This window comes from Pagrus major, chromosome 9 (genome assembly GCF_040436345.1).
Source record: "Pagrus major chromosome 9, Pma_NU_1.0".
NCBI classification, from domain to species: Eukaryota; Metazoa; Chordata; class Actinopteri; order Spariformes; family Sparidae; genus Pagrus; species Pagrus major.
This window is the reverse complement of record NC_133223.1, coordinates 30,276,414-30,297,230: the sequence shown is the minus strand read 5'-3', so window position 1 is coordinate 30,297,230 and position 20,817 is coordinate 30,276,414. Positions and strand designations below refer to the sequence as shown.

The window sequence follows — 20,817 nt, the reverse complement described above, 5'->3', positions numbered from 1 at the left end:
ACCTGCTAGTCTAAAATCAGGGTGTAAAAATCGGAAGCGTTTTTTCTGAGCCCGCCCTTGTGTCACTTCTAACCAATCAGCGTGCAGCAAAGGGGGCGGGAATCGGGCTGTTTCCGGAGTGTGGCTCGTGTGTGTTTTGTTTATGAAAGATTAATGTGGCGCTGCCGTCGGAAGGACCCGCGAAAGTGAGCGTTTAACTTTCTTATAAAGTAATTTATCAACGTTAATATTCAGGTTAATACGAGTTTGTAATGTCGCCGTTAAGTCGGGCTTTTAATCGTAAGCTAACGATGAGTCGTTAGCTAAGATAAGTTGCAGAGCAGCTAGCTAACTGTGTAGCGAGGCTACTGTAAACCGCTTTATTTGTGTGTTCACTGCTACCTGAGGGTTATATTTAATATTTAGTTGATTCTGACTGAATGTCTTCTTGACTGAAAACGATATCTTGACTGTTTGGTCTCGCAGTGAATTGGCATTTGTTGCTCTCTAGCTACAAACCTGATATAATCTTACCAGGTGAGGTATTCTGGCATTCAGGTGTCATATTTTAGTTATATGCTGATTTAAAAAGTTACCTCATTAACGCTGGTTTTCTTCGTGTGAGACTTTAGTTTTGACATGAGAGCACTTTTATTTCATCAAGATTAATTAAAGGTGCAATATGTGAGAATTGTCCAATAGAGGGCAGCATATCACCAGAGTAGCCGCTAACTGCTGCTAGCTAGTTAGTAGCTCAGTTAGCCGTGCAGCTGGTGGTGCAGACTGGGTGCTCAGAGCATGGGGGAAGTGTTGGTATCCTTTACACCGCCCAGCACCAGAACTTTGAACCCATCCTGTTGATAATTTTGGTGAAGTCTTGAATTTTTTTCCAACCAGAATTCTTACATATTGCACCTTTTAATGCCAGTGTGATTTCTTTTGGTGTTTGAGTCAGTTTGGGAAGGTGCCATTTGGACTTTTGGATGTCTGGATCCATCTCAAAACAAAATGTGTGTGTGGACCGCTTAAGCCGGAGACACAAATGGATTTAAATGTGGTTTTTACTGTGTAATTTCTACGTTGAAATTCTGGCTCATGGAGGCGTTTTATCTCACTAAAATCTTAAACATTTTTCAAGGTTTGCTTCACCCCTCCATGTCATGCTGTTGTTGTTGTGACTGAAGGACCGAACTAAAACCTGACCTTTCTTCAACAGATAACTTAAATCATGAAGCAGCTGCCTCCAGACACGGTGCGGCTGCTGTCCAGCTCCCAGGTCATCACCTCCGTGGTGAACGTTGTGAAAGAACTGATGGAAAATTCTCTGGACGCTGGAGCTTCGAGCATTGACATTAAACTGGTACAGTGACTAAATGACAGACTTTTGATTGTAAAGGTGGTGACTCCATTATTATATATTGTATTTCTCATTGCAGGAGAACTACGGTTTGGACCGGATAGAAGTGCGTGATAACGGCCATGGAATCGAAGCTGCAGACACTCCTGTGATGGCCGTGAGACATTTCACTTCAAAGATCTGCAGCCACGACGACCTGGAGCGACTGGAGACGTACGGCTTCAGAGGAGAGGCGCTGGGCTCCATCTGCGCCGTGGCCGAGGTGAGTATCTATTAAATTGATTTCTAAGTTGTATACATGCACTGAACTCATGAATAGAAAACAAATTCATCTCACTCATGCATACATTTATAAAATTTTACAGATAGCCTGACTCATTTATCAGGAATGATCAAGAATGAAATCTACTTCCTGGTTTATCACTGTACAGTATATAAAGTGTGATGGTTGGTCACCAGATGTCTTATTGATCTGCTTCCCTTCAGGTGTCTGTCATCACAAAGACAGCGGAGGATGACATCAGCACACAGTACACACTCAACTTCACAGGAGGGATTGTTTCTCAGAAGCCGTCTCACTTAGGTCAAGGTGAGGCAACAATCATTGAAGTGTCTGTTTTTATGGAGGGATTACTCATGGTGTGTGCCTTAACAGGAATTAAGTTTTTTTCTATCAGTTGTTTGTTTGAAGGTGGTTGTTTCATTTCTAAATTAATTTGCTGATGAACAAGTCTTAAAGGGATCACATAAAACTCTTGATGATACAGGTGGTATTGGTGTTCATTGTGAAGAGTTTTAGAATAACACACACCTTGACCATTAAGTTTCAGCCCCATGGTGTCCGAGTAGATCTAGTAGCAAAAGTCAATCTTACATCAAAAGCGGTTGCACATCTTTCCTCTCTGTGTTTTTCAGGTACGACAGTGAGCGTACTGAAGCTCTTCAAGAATCTCCCAGTCAGACGGCAGTACTACTCCTCCACCAAGAAGTGTAAGGAGGAAGTGAAGAAGGTGCAGGACCTGCTGATGGCCTACGCCATCATAAAACCTGACCTGAGGCTCACACTCGTTCACAACAAGGTCAGTAAGCTTCTCCTCCTTGTTTAGATTTAACTAAAGACAAATCTGAAGTTAATGCCAGATGTAACCACCTGTGTATGTATAATATAAGATATGTTATGTACTATAAACGACGATGACTGATGAAATGTTAAATTTGGTTAAAAGTTAAAATGACTATAAAGGCTGTTTGATTTTTCAAGTTTTTTTGTCATTAGGCAGTAAAAATTCTTGTCTTCTAAAGTGACATAATTTCCTTGCAGTAAAATGTCAGTTATATTGGATATAAATCACGTTTTAGCTACAAGTCCTACTTTGATTATTTTTGGATTCACTGAACATAGAGACAGACAGCAGAGAAGTGGATTAAGCTTCGTGAGGGGTGTGAGACGTTTCTCAGACATAATTCGAGCTGGAAAAAAAAACATTCTCTTCTTTCAAATCCATAGTGAAGTTTCTGATACTAGGAAAATATTTATTGGATTTTTAGTTTTAAATTTCACTAGAACAGACCACATGTGAGGTTTTAATGGTAAATCTCTGCTCATCCTGTATGTGCTCCTCCTCTCACATCAACCACAAGGTGTCCTCATTCGTCTTAGAATGACTGAACCAACATCACTGACTCAAATCGCCTTCAGTTTGTGTTAATATGCCATGTATTTGCAGTATAGTGATATACTTGTGGCAGCCTTAATTGACACGTGTTAAAGCACACGTGTAAGACTACATGCTGTGAGATTAGTGCAAAAATATTGGAGCTTCATTTCGATCTTAGAGGGAAAAAAGGGAGAACTGATTGCATGAAGTTCATCTGTCCACAACATTTTTATACTGCTGCTACATCTGGATTTACTACTGCTTATATTATAATAAATCATGATATTTATAAAGCACTTTCTCAATTATTATTTCCTCTAGCTGATCATTGTAACAGTAATAAAGTGCGAGGAGAAAAATTTACTGGAGACAAAATGAAAATGGTCGGCACAGGAAAACAAGACTGGATAGTTAGTGCACTGATTTTTGTTTTCAAATATATTTTTATTGAACAATAACACATGATTATTATATATTGTACCAAAGAACATTAACATTAAACATCCATTAACAATAAATAAATAAATAAAAAACAACTACATGCAAACAGTGTTAACAACAGGACAAATGAAAGGAAGGAAAACCTACAAAAAGCCTGGACATCCCCTACAGTCTACACTCTTTCTAAATTTCACTCATTTGATAATGTGAAATACACCAAAAGTGTAAAATGTATAAATGTGAAATGTTTATTGTGGACAGCTTCCTTTGACAGTCGAGTTTGTGTTTGTGCCTCTCTAAAGATTTTCTGTCAGGAGCTCGTCAGGTAAATAATTCATCAAACACCTTCGTGAAGACAGTAATTGTCTCCAGCCTCCTGTTGTTTTGTTGTCAGCGCTAACGCAGGTCGGTGAGTCATGAAATCGTTACGTGTGATGGAAAATATTAATTAGAAACACAGAGACTGAGCGAGGACAGACTGTCCCACCTGATAGAAGAAGGCTTCTGTGCAGGTTAGTGACTCTTTCTAAAAAAAATCTTAATCTATCTGTAACTATAAAGGACAAATCATAAGTTGGAGGACTCTTAATTAATATGCATGTGGTTAAGAAAGAAATACTCCAAAATCCACACATTGTTCTTTTTTATGAGTTGTATTTTGATGCACAGAAGACATTCAGCTGCTGGAGAGCACTTTCTAAATATCTAGTTGTTGCAGCAGGAATTCATCAGAGTTTTTAACCAATTACAAAAACATGAGTGAGGATAATATTAATTCCCTCAAAACATACAACCTCACACGTATTTATTGTGGTTGCAGCTAACAGTCACTTTAGTTTCTGATTCATTCAATCATTTTATTATTTTTCTGTTCATCGTTCAGTCTATACAGCATCAGAAACTTGTGAAAAGCTGAACGTGACACTTTAAAAAACAGCTTGTTTTGTCCGACTCCTGTTCCAAAACTCAAACATATTGAATTAATGATGACATAAAACGGAGGAAAGCAGCAAATCCACACAGTTGGAATTAGAGAACATTTGACACTTTGACGTGCTAATCGACTTAAATGATTAATTCATCATCAAAATCAATTAATAAATCAATCAACTTATAATTTTGCACTAGTTATTAAGCACACTTTATACTAAAATATGTTAACCTTTGAGATAATGTCATGAATGAAAGAGGATTCAGGTGTGACTTCAAGGTCTCCTGCTCCTCGGAAAGGTTCAGATGAAGTGAAATTTGCTGTCATCAAAAATGTTTGTGTCAATAAATATTAAAGGAACAGATGTGTTTACTATAAATCACTATTAATCACATTCTTCAAGAACTAAATCTTATTCTGAATCCTGCTGAAACGTGGCACTTTGCATCTATTGTGCAATATGAACTGTGGCACGTGATGACAACAAAATTTAGCAAATAACATTTATTGAAAACAATATTCAGTGTAACAGAAAATCCTCAGGAAACATCCGTGATTATAACAACAACATTCTCAGAGTAAATGCAAAAAATAATAATCATCAGATTATGATGATGTTATTATTGTAAAGGCAGCTTTTTTTCTTGCAAAGTGACATTTCAGTGCAAATTATGTCAATATGTAACTTAAATGTGTTCATTTATGAAATAACTACAACGACACTCAGTAGAGTGCATACCTCCGCCAAGTCCCAACAGTAATCCAATATCAAATGAAACATGTTTAAATCCACCAGATCCAGATTTTTACTTAGATTCACATCAAATTGTCCTCTCTTACAGACACCAGCCAACTATGGCTGATGCTGATTTTTTTGCATCAAGATCCACGAAAATGTTGAAAAATGCTCCCTGTCACAATTTTAAAGACAATGAGAAAAAATTCCTGGATCCGTCCCTTAATTCGGATCTGCACCAAAAGTTAATGGGGTCTATTCTGGGCCGAGACTCATCCTCCATCCAAGTTTCATGGAAATCTGTTCAGTAGTTTTTACGTAATCCTGCTGACATACAAACAAACAAATAAAAACAGGTGAAAATAAAACCTGAAAAAGTTTGCAGACTAGTTTTTTTTCCTGCAGACTAGCAAGGGTAGCAACATTTAATTGACTTGTCGACTAATCGCACACATCCCTAGAAAAAATCAGTCTGTACTTTGAAACTATACAGCTGATAGGTGACCCTAAATCTACAATATGTTGTCTTAAACAAATAAAATGTTTGACTCGTTGCCAATTAAGAGCCTTTAACATGTGTGCATTATCATTACAACTACTCACAGTCACTCTACAAATAAATGATTAGTGATAATTATCAGTAATAATAGTTATGTTTTACTTCCATCTTTAAAAAATGGGACTATTTTGCAGTTAAAGTGTCTGAATAGGTGTAAATGTCCATTAGCAAATGGAAACAGTCAAATAACAACTTGATTGTTGATGTTGTCAGCTTAATTAAATATAATCAACACACATAGCAAAGCAATGCGTCATATTAAACAACGTCCAGACTCACTGACTTTATTTTGAAAAAATTTAACATCAGTCATCAGTTTTCATCGGAGTTACACTGAAGTTGCATGTTTTTGGTTTAAATAACAAAAAACTCACTAATTGTGTTTTTTTAGCAGTTTTTTTAGACCCGTTATGTTTGCTTACTTTTTATCAGCCGTCTCCTCGGCTGCACAAGGTTGCACAATAAAAACGGCAGTAGTTTCAGATTGTTCCATTACATAACATTAGATTAATCAGCCGTGGGACTTATTCAGCAATTAGACATTTCCATCCCTCAATGCTCGTTCCCACCACAGCTAACTGTCAGGTGCCCCAAACACAAATATGGCTGACTGTGAACTGTGATTTGGCTGATTATGACGCCTGAGTAAGTTGCTGAACACAGCTGCGGACTTAACCCCAGATTCAGTTACAGGCTGCAGCCGGTTTGTACACAGAAGTGTATAGGTGCTCGGGTCACGGAGGGGCCACTCGAACGCCATATAACTTTCATAGAAATGGAGGTTGTCAGGGGAGGGTAGTGAACCCTATTTTGTACAATCAGCACTCAGTTGCCCCTATCCTTTATCTCCAACTCTGCTATTTGGCCTGTGTCGTGTTTCACAGCTTCTTCAGGAACTGTTTACAGGAGTGATCCGTTTACATGTGCCAAATTGCGTATTTAATAGCAGAGACATGCCCTGCAACGGAGTGCATGCTTTTAGAAATCAACACCCGGGAGATATATTCACCGGTGGACACAAACTACAAGCCCACACACGGGTGTCAACATATTTTGTTCCTAAAATGTTTTCTGATCTGACGTGATCCCAAAATGATGTAGATTAATTATTAGGAACATAATCATGAGTCAAGTTACTGAATGTAGCATTAAAAACAAAACATGACAGTAGAAACTAAATGTTTTTGGATCAGTATTGTCATTGCAAAGTCCCTAAAATTTGATATTATTTTTATCACTTTTTTCACGGCAAGTTGTTGCAGAGCAGATCTAAAATAATGGTGAAGAGTGTATAACCATTCATTTTACTTTGGCACCAACTACTCTTCCATGTTTTTATATCTAAAGCATAAGTTTTGAACATTAAAGGGGCACTATGCAGTTTTTGGAGAAGAAATTCAAACTCAGAAATATTAATATTTTCGTGTCTGAATAAACAAGTTGTTCTCAGAGGAATATAAGTTTTTCGCAGAAACAAAATGTAAGACCTCCAGTTACGCTGGCGGCTCCGTGGCCCAGTTACTATCTTGACAGGTGTTTATGCAGTGCGATTCGCCTGATGTGGACTCATGGAAGTTGACTGGTGTCATATTGTTGCAGGTGGTGGTTTGGCAGAAGGCCAAGGTGGCCGATCACAGAAGTGCCCTCATTGCTACGCTGGGGCCCAGCGCCGTTGCCAACCTGCTCCCCTGCCACCATCACCAGGAGCAACCAGAGGTTAGTTAAGGGGAAAAATGCAGAATGAGAGAGAAATGGAGCAATTCTGCAAAATCATGACTTTTAGAGTTTGTTTGTTACAGATTTCTTTTTAGTTTTCATGCACTGAGGGCAGAAAGCATGTATGTGCATGAGTAAATACATAATTTCACATACTGTATGTGTAGCTCACATTATCAGGCTTCTGGTTTCATGATCAGCTGTTATTTTTATTGTTCCACATGGACCGTTAATCAGCTGGACAAAGTCACCTTTGAACATCTTAAATGATGCAGAGACCGCGTGGAGCGCAGTGCACTCTGACGGATGAACATCACGGCCACATATCACGGCTGAGCTGGCACAGCTACACCTCCCGCCTCGTGCACACACCTTGCACTCTGTGCTCTCAAACTGTGGCTCTCATGTCCCTCTGCCCTTCATTATGGAGCCATTCTGGCAGTTGATCACACACGTGCAGCCTTAATAAAGCTCGTTGTCACACAGTCCATCCTGAAGCAGCATTTAATTTCTTGTCTCATTATCAGAACAGATTCAAATCAAATAGTGCTGAACAGTTAATCAAAATATTAGCGAAATCACAGAGCCCCCTGTTAGCCAAATGCTAACAAGCACATGCAATATAACCTCATTGATTCAACTCCAGCTGTCAACCTTTCTCGCATGTCATACCCCGTTCTCTCTCTCTTCCCATTTCCTGTCTGCATCCTTAACTTTCACGGCCCAATAAAGGCAAAAATGTGCCCCGAAAATATATTTAAAAATTACAGTAATATTAAATTATTGTCGAAATTGCTGTGTGGCCAAATGGAGCATGTAAATCACTGAATTGGGCTGGATTTACATTGTGTTTTTCTTCTTTTCTTCTTCTGATCAGGCACGATACAGCACTTCCTATTCAAAGCGCCCCACAATATTTTTATACTCACCCATTCACAAACACACTCGCACCAAAGTGCAGCCATCACATGAAATTTGGTGTTCAGTATCTTGCCCAAGGACACTTTGACGTACAATCTGGACTGAGGGATTGAGCCACCGACCTTCTGATTAGTGGAGGAACCGCCATGCCTCCTAGCCTAATGATGATCCCTCAAATGTGTTCATCAAACACTTGTGACAGAAATATGTAACAGAGACGAGCTATTTTAAACTTTGTTGACTGAAATGATATAATATTGATAATAATCCAAGCATCTTTTTCTGTGTTATAATCTCAATAAAAACAAAGTTTTCATATCGCCACATATTGGAGAGCATGTATGCCGATACTGATGTATCTCTGCCAATATCAGCTGATCATACCAGTTTGGCTCTAATACAGATGTTCCCTGACCTCAGGTCTCATTCTCCAGATGTCAGGGAACAGACTCCTCTTGTTTGGTACAGATTCAACAATTTAACTTTTTTTTTTTCAGTGAAAATGAAATGCTAAATTTACCATTTCCACTAAAAACGTTAGTCATATCGCTGTCGCAAAGTCTGCCAAAATGATATTTTTTGCATATCTTTCAGCCCTAATGTGACATGTGGTTTGAAATAATGATTTATTTTTTGTCTCAGGAATGTTTCTGAACAGTCTCTTTTCTCTTACTCATTTTGTGACACCTCATGGAAAATAAGGACTCCGACAACATGCTTGAAAAAGTTGCACTAAGAACCACATGACGATGACTCAGTGACGCAGTTTGATGTGTTTTCTTTAGGTCTAATTTGAGCTGTCAGTGTTGCATTAAATGCCAAGTTAAGATGGATCCTTTCTGCAGAGCAAATGAGAGCATGCACGTTATACTTGACCGTGAGCTAATCACCTCATCATGAACGCCTGGTCTGAAGCCAGCGAATGTGGTCAGTTGGTGGCTGGCCAACTATTTCTCTTGCCCTTTTCTCTTGAGTTCTTTCCTGATGAAGAGTGAGTGCTTTTTGTTAGCTAAGCTTTGCGGTGCTGATCGTAATTGAATTACTGTCGAGCGGTAACTTTCTGCTTGGTCACGGTAGGTGTCATGTGGCTCGTACCTGCTGCCAGGCTCCCAACTAATTTAGTCTGACAGATATGGAGCAGCCCTTTTCACCCCGTTTCTCTCTCATTTTCCTCTTTGTTGTTGTTATTTTGCTGCAGCACTTTGGTGCCCACTTATGAGAACAACCTTTCACCTTTTCCTCTGACTCCCTGTAGCAATGAAAGAGAACTTTTCTCCTCTTTGTCCCCAAGACCAAAGCTTAGTGATCAAGGGAACCAGGTTGACAATTTCACCGGGGCCTCGCTCGGGGAGAGTTGTGAGAGCTATTCCTCTGCAGAACAAAATGTGACACTCGTTTTTGGCAGCATGACTACAAATAGCTGCGGCCCTTTGGGGCCAGAGGTGCCATTCGTGCTCTCATAAAGTGACCCTAATGAGCAGAAATAGAGAGAAGCATATGTGCCCCGACCTGAAACCGCAGTTCATTTATTAACTTCATTGGCGTGCGTTGCTGCTAATAATGAGCCCGAGGCCATGTGGAAAAAAAGAAAAGAAAAGCGGAGCTATTCCGCTTGCAATCTGTAGAACATTAATAGCTTTCCATAATTTCTTACAAGCTTACAGTTTTAAGTGCAATTGTTCAGTTTTATGTCGAGTCATCAATTTCAGCTCATGAGAACTGCCTCTGGCGGGATTCTGGGTGAAAGGTCATCATGTATGATGCACATTTTAACCAGCTGGTTGGGCGTGCGCACGGTGGAGGCTGCATATCGAAACACAAACTCAAACGTCTCACTGTCTTTCTTGATTGTTTCACAATTTACAGTGAAAAGAAGTTTAATATTAAGACATCAAACATGTAAAGGAGTTGTTCACTGATCCTCCTCATTACGCTGTGTATGTACAGTTAGTATGCTGTGACCGGTGCCTGTTTGTGCACAACCAGAACTAATGGCTCTGTTCCCAGCTGTGCAGCTGTCAGTGGAGTGGATCAACCGTGCCATCCTAATTGAAAATGTAATGATCGTAAAGTTTATGTAATGTCAGCCAGCTGCTGAGCATGTCAGTTTGAAAAATGTTTGCACAAGCATGAAGGTCTCATTTCAGGAAACTCACTGCCAAATTCAGTCCATTATGACAACTCAGGATGCATGGCACATATCGGGCTGGATTTATTGACCCGTTAATGGGAACTGTAGGATGCGTTCACATCAGGGAACCTGGACCCCGATCTGAGTGACCCCAAATTCCAGTTTGTTTGATTAGTGCCCGAGTCCTTGAAAAGGGGGTCTCGAGTACGGTTCATGTATACTCGGGTGCGGTTCACATCAGGTGTGAAAGCAACTGTACCAATATATGGAAGTTGACTGCTATGATACGTGTTGATGATGCAAGTGTTTGCTTCCTCTTCTGTGTGTATATTGGCGGACCCCAAACCAACTAGTGTGCATACACACAAGTGTACACGGGTACGGAACGACATTACTGATTCGAAAGCTGACCAGTCGGGAAGAGAGGCTGATTTTGTTTACGTAACATTTTCCTGTTTAGATCCCATATAGGTCAAACAGATTAACACAAAGATTTGTGTGACGTCAGTGAACTGAAACAGTAAACAACACTGGAAATTGAATAAATATAAATCACCACAAGCATCTTTTCCTGCATTGTGTTTTTTAAAAAGTTTTCATATGAGCTGAAATTGACATCAAATCCACCGATACTGATATATCTGTGATTTGCGGATATCTGCCAATCCAAATATCGGTCAGGCTCCAGTTATGAACAGTTATCTCATCGTTATTGGCTGAAAAGAATCCATATCATTCATCCCTAATTACGACTGTTGCTTGTTATGTAGTGTGATTTTACCTTAATGTATATTTTATTTATTTATTTATTTATTTCAGATTGTTTTAGAGGGCTTTTTTCCAAAACCTGGAGCAGATCACTCCTCGACAAGCTCATCAAATCCTGACAAAACATTTATATTCATCAACAACAGACCCGTCCACCATAAAGATATAATGAAGGTAGAGTCATTTTAAATAACTCCAAACAGCAAATATTATACAAGAAGTACTTGTTTTGTATCTAATGACATTTCATTTTATGTCAGTTGTTGCGTCAACACTACACCGCTCAGTATCCGGATGACTCAGCCCGAAACCGTTATCCCATCCTCATGCTCAAAGTTACAGTGCCACCCTCTTCAGTCGACGTCAATCTGACGCCAGACAAGACTCAGGTTCTTCTTCAGGACAAGGTAGCTATACAACCCGAGCCTGGACAGATGTGACTGGAAATTAAATTCTGTTTAACGTCAAGTTTTTTTACATTTAGGAGGCTGTCCTGACCGCAGTAGAGGCATTTCTGGTTTCTCTCTATGGCTATCGGCCTCGTGATGACCCTCCAGCTGAGAAGCAGCTCGTCCATGAAAAGTCTCCCTCGCCGTCTAGTTCTTTACAGACTGACGCTTCCCGACTGGACAGTGAAGAAATTTTAGAGACGGATGTTGATCTCAGCAACCACAGTGGTAACCTCCTCAAAGATGCACCTAAACATGGTGACACAGCCGTAAGAACTGATGCTGCACTGGACCCTGAGACCCCAAACACCAGCTCTTCTTCTATAGCAGAGGACTGGATTGTCAACCAGATCCCAGCAGGACTGGAGTCTAACTTTTCTCTCTGTGATGATCAGACAGCAGAAACGGGTTCAGCAAACAAGTCTCCCGAGAGACTCGAGGACGATACCGCTTCAGGTGCAGAGACAACCAAAGACCAGTTATCAGCTGAGGACTGGAGCCGGGGGACGGCTTTGACCGACCCCGTATCAGGAGAACCCCTTCAGCCCGTCAGAATCCACCAACCTTCAAAGAACAATCACCCCGACTCAGATGAAGTCAAGAGTCCGAGCAGCTCAAACAAAAAGATGCTCAACGCCATCACGGAGAAGCGTGCTGCTCTGACGGCCTACGACCTGATCAGCAACCGCGCCATGAGGGCACCGCTGTCTCCCGCCGCCCTGTTCGAGAAGGAGGCCAGAGCCGAGGTCCTGAGGGAGAAACCCACAGCCAGCCTGCAGGATATCAGCGACGCCGTCCACGAGAGGTGGAAAAATCTGAGGGAGGAAGACCGTAAGAAGTGAGTTTCCAGACCTTCACCTTTCCAAGCAGTTGTTTCCACGTCTTGTTTTTTGCAGGGCAGAGAGAGGGGGGAAAGTCTGACCTGTCAGTCGCATGTGAAAGGTCTAGTCTGGAAATTTTGTTGATATGAGCTGTGTTTCTAATTTCCAGACAACTGTGTCTAATAGGGGTTTGGGTAGATGAGTTTTCCCGCAGTGCAACAGGTATCACTGATGTCGAAATGTCCTCTTATTTCCAGAGAATGCCATCTATCCAGAGATAGATAGAGAGAAGATTTTATTGAACATGTATTTAATATTAAACCCACTGACATTTTTATTTATTTCCCATACATTCAGTAGTCCAATCATACAAGGTCCCAATGGGTCCTTGTTTGTAAAGTAAAATGTGTGACAGACAGCTTTATGATGAAGTACTGTAGAGCTGCAGAGATGGCCTGGTCCACAAATCTTGTTCTCCAGATGTAAGAAAACATGTTTGTTTGGTTCAGACCCCAACAAATGTCACATCATCATGATTTTAATCGTTATTTAAATATCATTCCCAACTGTGGTGAATCATATCAGAATCACAATATCTGTCAATACGATTAAAAACAAAATACTACCCTGCTTGAAAGTTTGTGAAAACTTAAGTCTTTTTGAAAGTAGACATAAATATACAGTACGTGGGTCATCGAAAGATTTATTTTCATTTTTTATTTAACATTAGTTAATATGTTTCGCTGTTTGTATGTGTGTCTCCTGCAGTTGTGCACTACACATCATAAGATTCTGCAAAAAGATGTTCTGACCATTATTCATTATTTGAGTCCTTGAATTTGAGGGATTTAGGCATGGAAAGTCCTTGAATTAGATGTTTAAGAAGTTGTGGGAATCATGTTCATGATGAAACTATGACAAGATTTAAGAGACACTTACTGACATGAGTTAATCTTCATATACAGTCTATATTTCCGGATCTCTGATTAGAAATCCCAACAAAAATGTAATCTCTAAATGTTTCCAGGTTCACACGAGTCCCTTTGACCATTTAAAGTCTCACCTACACACTTACTTCACAAGTGGCATGAGGAGTGACACATAGTTGGCTAGTCAGGACCAGATTTGGCGCAGGTACAGATGGAGGTAATGAGTGTTTGTGTTTGACCCCTGCTCCCCCCCTACAGTCAAAGGATTTACATTAATGAAGGTAAGACGGGGATGGAGTTATTTAAAAAACAAACAAACAAGGGAAAAAATAGTGCGTCATCCTAAAGACTCAAGATGTTTGATTCTGATTCAACTCTGAGATCGAAACACATGACAATCATTTATAAAACGGTGATATTAACAGGTCAGAGAGCACAACACACACAGGCCATGAGTAACTGTTAACTTTTAAGTCATTTTCATTGCGTCAGAACCAATTGTGAAATAAGAAGTGAGGTAAATCATGTCACGTAGTCATTACTACCTAAAGTGGTCCAGATGCACACGGACACGTCAGAGCTCAGCCAGTAGCATCATGGAATAACTCCGTTATACTGCGCTGAAGGCACTTCAACCCAATTATGTTAGATTACTGCATACCAATTTAAAGTAATTGCAAAGTTGGAAACTGTGTATCAGCAGTAGTTGGGGCCTTATATAAGGTATGGACGAGTGTATGGAAAAAGACATCTGGCCCTGCCGTCATGAAACATGAAATAAGACGTGGCGAGGACTTGGCTCCTTTCAGCGCCACTGTTAAGTGGCACACCAACTTCTAGGAATTTCACTTACACAAGTTCACAGAGCAGGTTATTTGAATAATGGGGTGCTGAAGTGTAAGCCCTAATGCTTAACATATGAAGATCTATGGAAACATGAGTTGGCAAATAACTGTTTCGCTGAGGAAGGCACCCTGTATATTTATATATATATCTCCAACTCCCAACATGTCCTCTGCATGTACAGTGGGACCGAGGTTGTACTCAGAATCTAAACTCTTATTTTAGAACAAACTGTAATATGTTTAAGTAGACAACAACAGATGGCAGCTTAGCAGCTGAGCTACACAAACATTAAAGGAGGTTATCAACAGGTTACAATTTGAGTATGAGGCAAATCTTAAATACGTTTTAAAATATAGTAATTTCAGTGCCGTTGAAACAGCTACCATACATTATATAGAAATTAAAGGGTTACTCCAGAGATTTAGTGTTACACTTCCATAAAGTTGGAGGATTGACAAGAGAAGGATCAAAATCAAAGTCTGAAGTGGCAACTTTCATTAGATCCCACTGCCTCCAAAATGCCCACAACTTCTGTCTCCTATTTGAAAAGCTGTGTTTTTGTTAAAAATGTTCAAAACCACAACCCAAAATAACCCTGGTGACATCATCAGGGTTATTTTTTCTTCTAAACTTCTTTCTTCTTTAATTGTGTACATTGATGATGAAACAATAATAATAATCAGGCGGCCAACAAACTGGCACATCCTTCAGGACTTGCCTGAAGTGGATTTAAAGTTAAATGTTTTAATCTTTATATAAGTAAATGAATCAGAACAAGGAGACTGTGTGTTAAAGATGAAAAGCAATAAAATTCTTGCAACTTGTGCTATATGCCATTTTCTGTATCCAATAAGAGGTGAGATGGTTCACTCCTCAGCAACATCATCATTATCAGCTCCGCAAAAAACAATGTGTTTTTAATAGAGCCTGACCGATTTTTGATTTTTGGAGCTGATGCCGATATTAAGAGAGTAAAACAAATTCTGATATTGACATATCGGCTGATATGCAAAGATTTTTGGCAATGATTCCTCAAATGTGTTTAGCAAACACTTGTGTAATGGAGGCAGGATATTTTTATCGTTTAAAATGACATCTGTGCACTAAAATGGTCAACATCAATGGGAATTTAATAACTAGAAATTATCCCGAGCAATACCGATATATCTGTGATAAGCCAACTGATATATCGGTCGGGCTCCAGTGTTGAATTTTTTACCACTTGCCTGGTCGGGGAAGTGAATTTCTAGATTTACTAGCCCACAGTGGTATTTTACCTGTCACTACTGTCACTGTGACTCTAAAAGTCTTGGTTGTGCTCTGCAGGTATGAGGAGAAGGCAAAAAAACACCTGGAACACCACGACCAAAGGACCAAGCTGGCCTCTGCTGAAGGCCCCGCAGAGACGAGCATGATCTCACCGAGGGTCCACGCACAGGGCCAGAAACGAAAAGCCCCGCTGTCCAACCAGAAGCTGCTGGACCAGCTCTTCTCCGCACAGCCCCAGAAGAAGAGCAGGAGCACCGCGACGGCACCGAAGCCCTCGCTGCCCCTCCCCTGCAGCGTGCCTTCCCTTCGGCTGCAGCTCCAGCGCCTTTCATCCCAGAGCAGCGCAGTGCCACGGGGCCTCTGTCTTGTAAACCGGCTGGCCTCTCAGAGCGCCTGGGTCATTTTATGTGGTCAGAGGCTCATGTTGTTAAACCCATTTCGAGTGGAGGAAGCCTTGCTGTTTAAGAGACTCCTAGAGAATAATATACTTCCAGCAGTGAGTCTGCAGAACCCTATACAGTTAACAGATGGGTAACGTATCACTCACCTCTCACCAGAAAAATGACATTTGTTTTCTTTGTGGAAAAACTGCACACTCATCCAATTTCTTTACACGCAGCACATATATGTTTGAGAGGCTTATCTAATGTCTGAAAATACACTAATGTTGTATTTTAAACATCTTCTTGTCTCTCTTTTCTAGAAGTCTAGGGGGGGCTGAATATACTGAGGCTTTGTGCAACATGGAGAAACAAAGTCCTGAGCTGGACGGAGGGGCCTTCTTCTCCGATCCCAGGCTTGTTGCTAATGGCTTTAAAATCCATCTCACTCCAGGTACATTGGGAATAAAATTTCAGGCTGTAACGCAGTCGTACTGTAGCAGAATAATGCTAACAGGGACGTAAACATAGGCGCCATAGTACGATGTAACAGGTCTACAACTATCAGAGAACAAGCCTTTCTTATTTTTAGAGTCACGCTGTTTAAAGGTCTCATGGATTGTCTAGTTTTAGTTAACAAAATGTTCGAGCTGTTTGCAATCATTAATGTCATAGTTCACCAGTCACTTAGAAATGTCAAACATACAGTCACGACTAACTGGATTACAGGCAATTATTTCTTTGTATGGGATTAGTTGTGGATAAAACAAAATATTCCCGTTCCTCAAGAAATTTGTTGACTGCATGAGGAAATAGAAAAATTGTAAATCTTAAGAGATATGAGATAAAGGTTCAAACAATCAATTAATTTATTTAAAAACGTTTTATTCTTATAAATGGATCATGACAACTTTAATTATACCTTTGACATGTTATGACAAGTTAAAGGATAACTGTGTGTTTGTTTACAGGTCTTGGGGAGTACTACTGCATATGTGAAAAGTTGCATTGTGGGTAATGTAGGCACCAGGTTTTGAAAAGGAAGTGCATTGGAATAAAAAGGTGATATCTCTGGTTCTGCTCTGGAGTCCAACAGTGTTAAAGGAGTGCAATGCCAGTGGTCTGCTTTATGTAACTTGGTGCCTACATTACCCACAATGCAACTTGGCCACTGAGTGACATCAATGGAGGTAATATATCAGATTACATGCAGCTTCCTCTGGAGCCACAAAAGGCTTTGTACTACTTTTTTCACATATGCAGTAGTACTCCCCAAGACCTGTAAACACACTTTAATGTGCAAAATTGGTGGAATTATCCTTTAATCACTCAGCATAGGTACACAGCCACAGGACCTTTATTCACACATGGAGTCTGTGACAAGTTATCTTTGAACCTAAGCACATATTTCAGGCTGTATTACAGTAAAGCGATGTAATTTTCTAAACTCTTCTACTTCTTCTATTACTTTCCTTTACCTATTTAGTCATTATATCCACATTACTGATGATTATTGATCAGAAATCTTGTTAATATTGTGTTAATATTTTGTCAGAGCACCAAGATATCAATACTGAAGTCAGACCTATTTGTTTTAGGGCCATTTGAAGCATTTAAAGCGTATTTGATGATTATCTGGATAATTTTGTGAATCGTAATTATTTTGGCCGGGATAATCGTGACATGAAATTTTAGTAAGTTAGTGAGTAAAGTGCAGCTCGTATAAGATATGCAAATAAATGGACAAAGCAGTTGTTTTTTTAGGGAGATCACACTTGTGGTTCTGATATTGATCGCTCATAGATTGACTGATTGTTCTGATCACAGTATTCATCAGTGTAGTTTAACATATAATAAATGAAGTGAATACAAATCATAAACACAATCCAAAGATAAACCTACTCTTGAACTTGTGCTTTTTCCAGCTTCTTCGTCGCTATCGTGACATTATTTTCTCCGTTCGTTTGCAAAGAGTATAACGTGTCCTGTGAGTGTCGGTTGTTTTTGTTGCTGGAACGGTTCACCTCAGTTGACATTGGCTCTCTGCCCGACAGAGTGGTCTCACAGTGGGTTCGTACCCCAGTGTGCAGGTGATGAGAATGGTTGCCCTTTAAGAAATTCGAGGAATTTTCATTTGGCACTGCCAGCCTCGGTGGGTGTGCATGGGACTGAAGTTAGCGGCACATACGAGATGGTTTCATTGCACAATCTGTGCTGCAGATCTTCTGTTTTTGTTAGGATTGTTTAACATGTGATATACTGTTTGTTTTATAGCGTGATACTACAGAGTCGTAGATTTTAACATTGGCAAAAACACAAACAAATATGTGTAAGGAGTTAAATATTCTGCTATTACAATAAGGACATTTTTTCCTGTCAGTTGTTGCTCTCTACATCATTTATATTTTATGCAGTCTTACACAGACAACACAACCAGCACAGAAATATGTATGAAATTTTATAACTGTCTCTACTTCTCCAGGTTTTTTGTTTTTTTGTTTTTTTGTTTTCATTTTGCATCCAAAGTCGTGTATCAGAAATATAAATTGTGCATGATTTGCAGTATTTCCTCACGAAATGAGAAGCTATCATTCTTCCACCCTACAAGACAACTTCCTTCCAGTCTGCTGGGGCTTCTATTAGTCATTTAACACTCCATTTGGCCCTTCGCTTGTTTGACTTGGTCATGAGTCCGGCCGTAAACCACAATATTTATTTATTATTCTTTCCTGGAGATAGTAGTAGCGTCTGGAGTATATTAATCCTTGTTTTCTGCTTGTTTTGGCCAGGCCTCACGTCAGCCGAGAGACATCTGGAAGTGACGGCAATGGCAGACTACGTGCCTTTCCTCGGCGTGGAGGACCTCAGGGAGATCCTCGCTGCAGTTCTGCACAGGAAGGCCACGACCGTGAAAGAGTGCCGGCCACTTAAAGTGACAAACTACCTACAAGTGAGAGATGCTACGAAGAGATTAAAGGGGTTAATTTGTAAAGTGTGTCCAGAATTTCAGTGTAAAGAATTCAAAACATGAGCTGAACAGAATGTGAAGATTCAGCAGCGCTTTGTACTCTGTTGCAGAGATATCTACTGAAGTTAGCACGCTGACCAGCTAGCCCGTCCTGTCTCGTGATACCACTTTGTACCACAAGAGGTGATAGCGTGATACCCCTTATAGTTTCAGCTTGAAGATTATTTAAGAGTTTAATAAATCAACCAAATTAACTCACAAAATGTCATGAAAGGAAATGTTTTACACCTGTTTCTCTTACTAAACAGAAAATACAACCACACACTGTCTGAAATCAAGTTTCTCTCTTTCGCCGAACTAAGACGAGCTTAACTGCATCATTAACTCATCATAAAACACACTTCATTCAAACTGACATAAACTAAAATTGTTTTCTCACAGTCACTTTTGGTTTGGTGAAATAAATCCTCAATTCACAGAGTAAGAAGTGGAAATATTCTGACTCTACGCTCTGGTTAGAGCAGCTGTAAATCGCCTCCTTACTGCATCCCCTGTCGTCAAGCTGACCCTCGTCGATCTCGGACGCTGCCCCTCCCGTGATCTGAGGTTGCAGTGTGGGCGGTTTCCTGTCTGCTAATAAGGGCCATTTAGCTCCATGGCTAACTGAGCTACTTGCTAAAAGCAGCGATAGTCACCCCAGCCAAAGATCGCTACATCAAAGAGTATATTGAGCAGCAGTTAGCGGTTATGCTGCCCCCTACAGTTTTGGAGCGACATTCGAATTCTGTCCATTTCTGACAAAGTCCATGTTTAAAAATGACATTACTCTATCTTTATCTTTGTTTGTTCGTTTCATTAAATATCTGAGTTTCTGTTGCAGGGGGAAGCCGTACGACTTGCCCGTCAGTTGCCCACAAATTTATCTCGGGAAGACGTGGAGGAAACCATGCTCAGGATGGAACAGCAGCTCGGTGAGAACGGCCGGACCTGCATCCACGGACGACCGTTTCTCCAACACCTATCTGACGTCCCTTCTACAGACGAGGAAGCGGAAGCTCTGCTGAAGCTGAGGCCTTTAGAGCTTAAAGAAGTAGATACTTTATAGAAAAATATAGGCAGTGCAATATCTGTCTCGTTGAAAAACAACTGGTTACTCTCAATGGAAGCTACCTGACATGCTTCTTTTTTGATGATTTTCAACTTTGTTACGAACAAAAACATAAAAATAAAGATATTTTTGCACATTTTGTTCTCGTTTTATGAATCTTTAATAATATTTCAATGTTCATACAAATATGGACGGTATTTTCAGCAATATATTCAGAAGTGGGATGTAGCTTAAGTACATATTTGAGGTACTTTACTTGAGTATTTCCATTTTATGCAACTTTATACTCTACTCCACTGCATCTAAGAGGCAAAAATGTGTTGTAGGTCTCGAGAAAAGACAATGAGTTGGTCACACGGTACAAATATGGTAAATCCAGTGTCAACGATAATGCCACACAGTAGAGCGCATACCTCCGCCAAGGCCCAACAGTCCCCTTTCGTACTCAGAAACCAGCCACCTAAATACACCTATTTTTTTTCATCAACATCCATGCTTTATAACAAAAATGTCGAAAAATGTCAATGTTAAAGAAAGTGAGAAAATAATTCCTGGATCCGTCCCTTTATCCGGATCCGTAACAGAAGATAGCCGGGTCTATTCTGGGCCGAGACCTGTCCTCTATCCAAGTTTCGTGGAAATCTGTTAAGTCGTTTTTGTGTAATCCCGCCTACAAACCAACCAACAAACAGACACGGCTGGAAATATAACCACCTCGATAAACTCAAGAAAATGAGCCAGGAAAATGAAAAATCTTTGTGTCGTACCAGGAACGTTTGCAACACAAAATGAATGACACATAATTACAATTTCCACTTGCATGCAAAGTTAAACTGTATCCTCTTTTGTC

At 40.1% G+C, this 20,817-nt stretch overlaps 1 protein-coding gene across 2 annotated transcripts; it reads left to right on the top strand.

Annotated features, from left to right (window-relative positions):
* Positions 1 to 113: 113 nt before the first annotated feature.
* Positions 114 to 20,106, top strand: pms1 (PMS1 homolog 1, mismatch repair system component). Of its 2 annotated transcripts, XM_073474346.1 has the most exons (14): positions 147 to 185; positions 466 to 516; positions 1,196 to 1,339; positions 1,416 to 1,598; positions 1,823 to 1,925; positions 2,252 to 2,415; positions 7,261 to 7,377; positions 11,249 to 11,371; positions 11,458 to 11,604; positions 11,682 to 12,484; positions 15,569 to 16,042; positions 16,215 to 16,345; positions 18,681 to 18,841; positions 19,740 to 20,106. In XM_073474346.1, the coding sequence occupies exons 3-14, from the start codon at positions 1,208 to 1,210 to the stop codon at positions 19,962 to 19,964; spliced, it is 2,763 nt and encodes a 920-aa protein (XP_073330447.1). In that variant the 5' UTR covers positions 147 to 185; positions 466 to 516; positions 1,196 to 1,207; the 3' UTR covers positions 19,965 to 20,106. The 2 variants fall into 2 exon arrangements, with proteins under 2 accessions (XP_073330446.1, XP_073330447.1); XM_073474345.1 differs by lacking the exon at positions 466 to 516 and having other exon boundaries at positions 114 to 185.
* Positions 20,107 to 20,817: the final 711 nt, after the last annotated feature.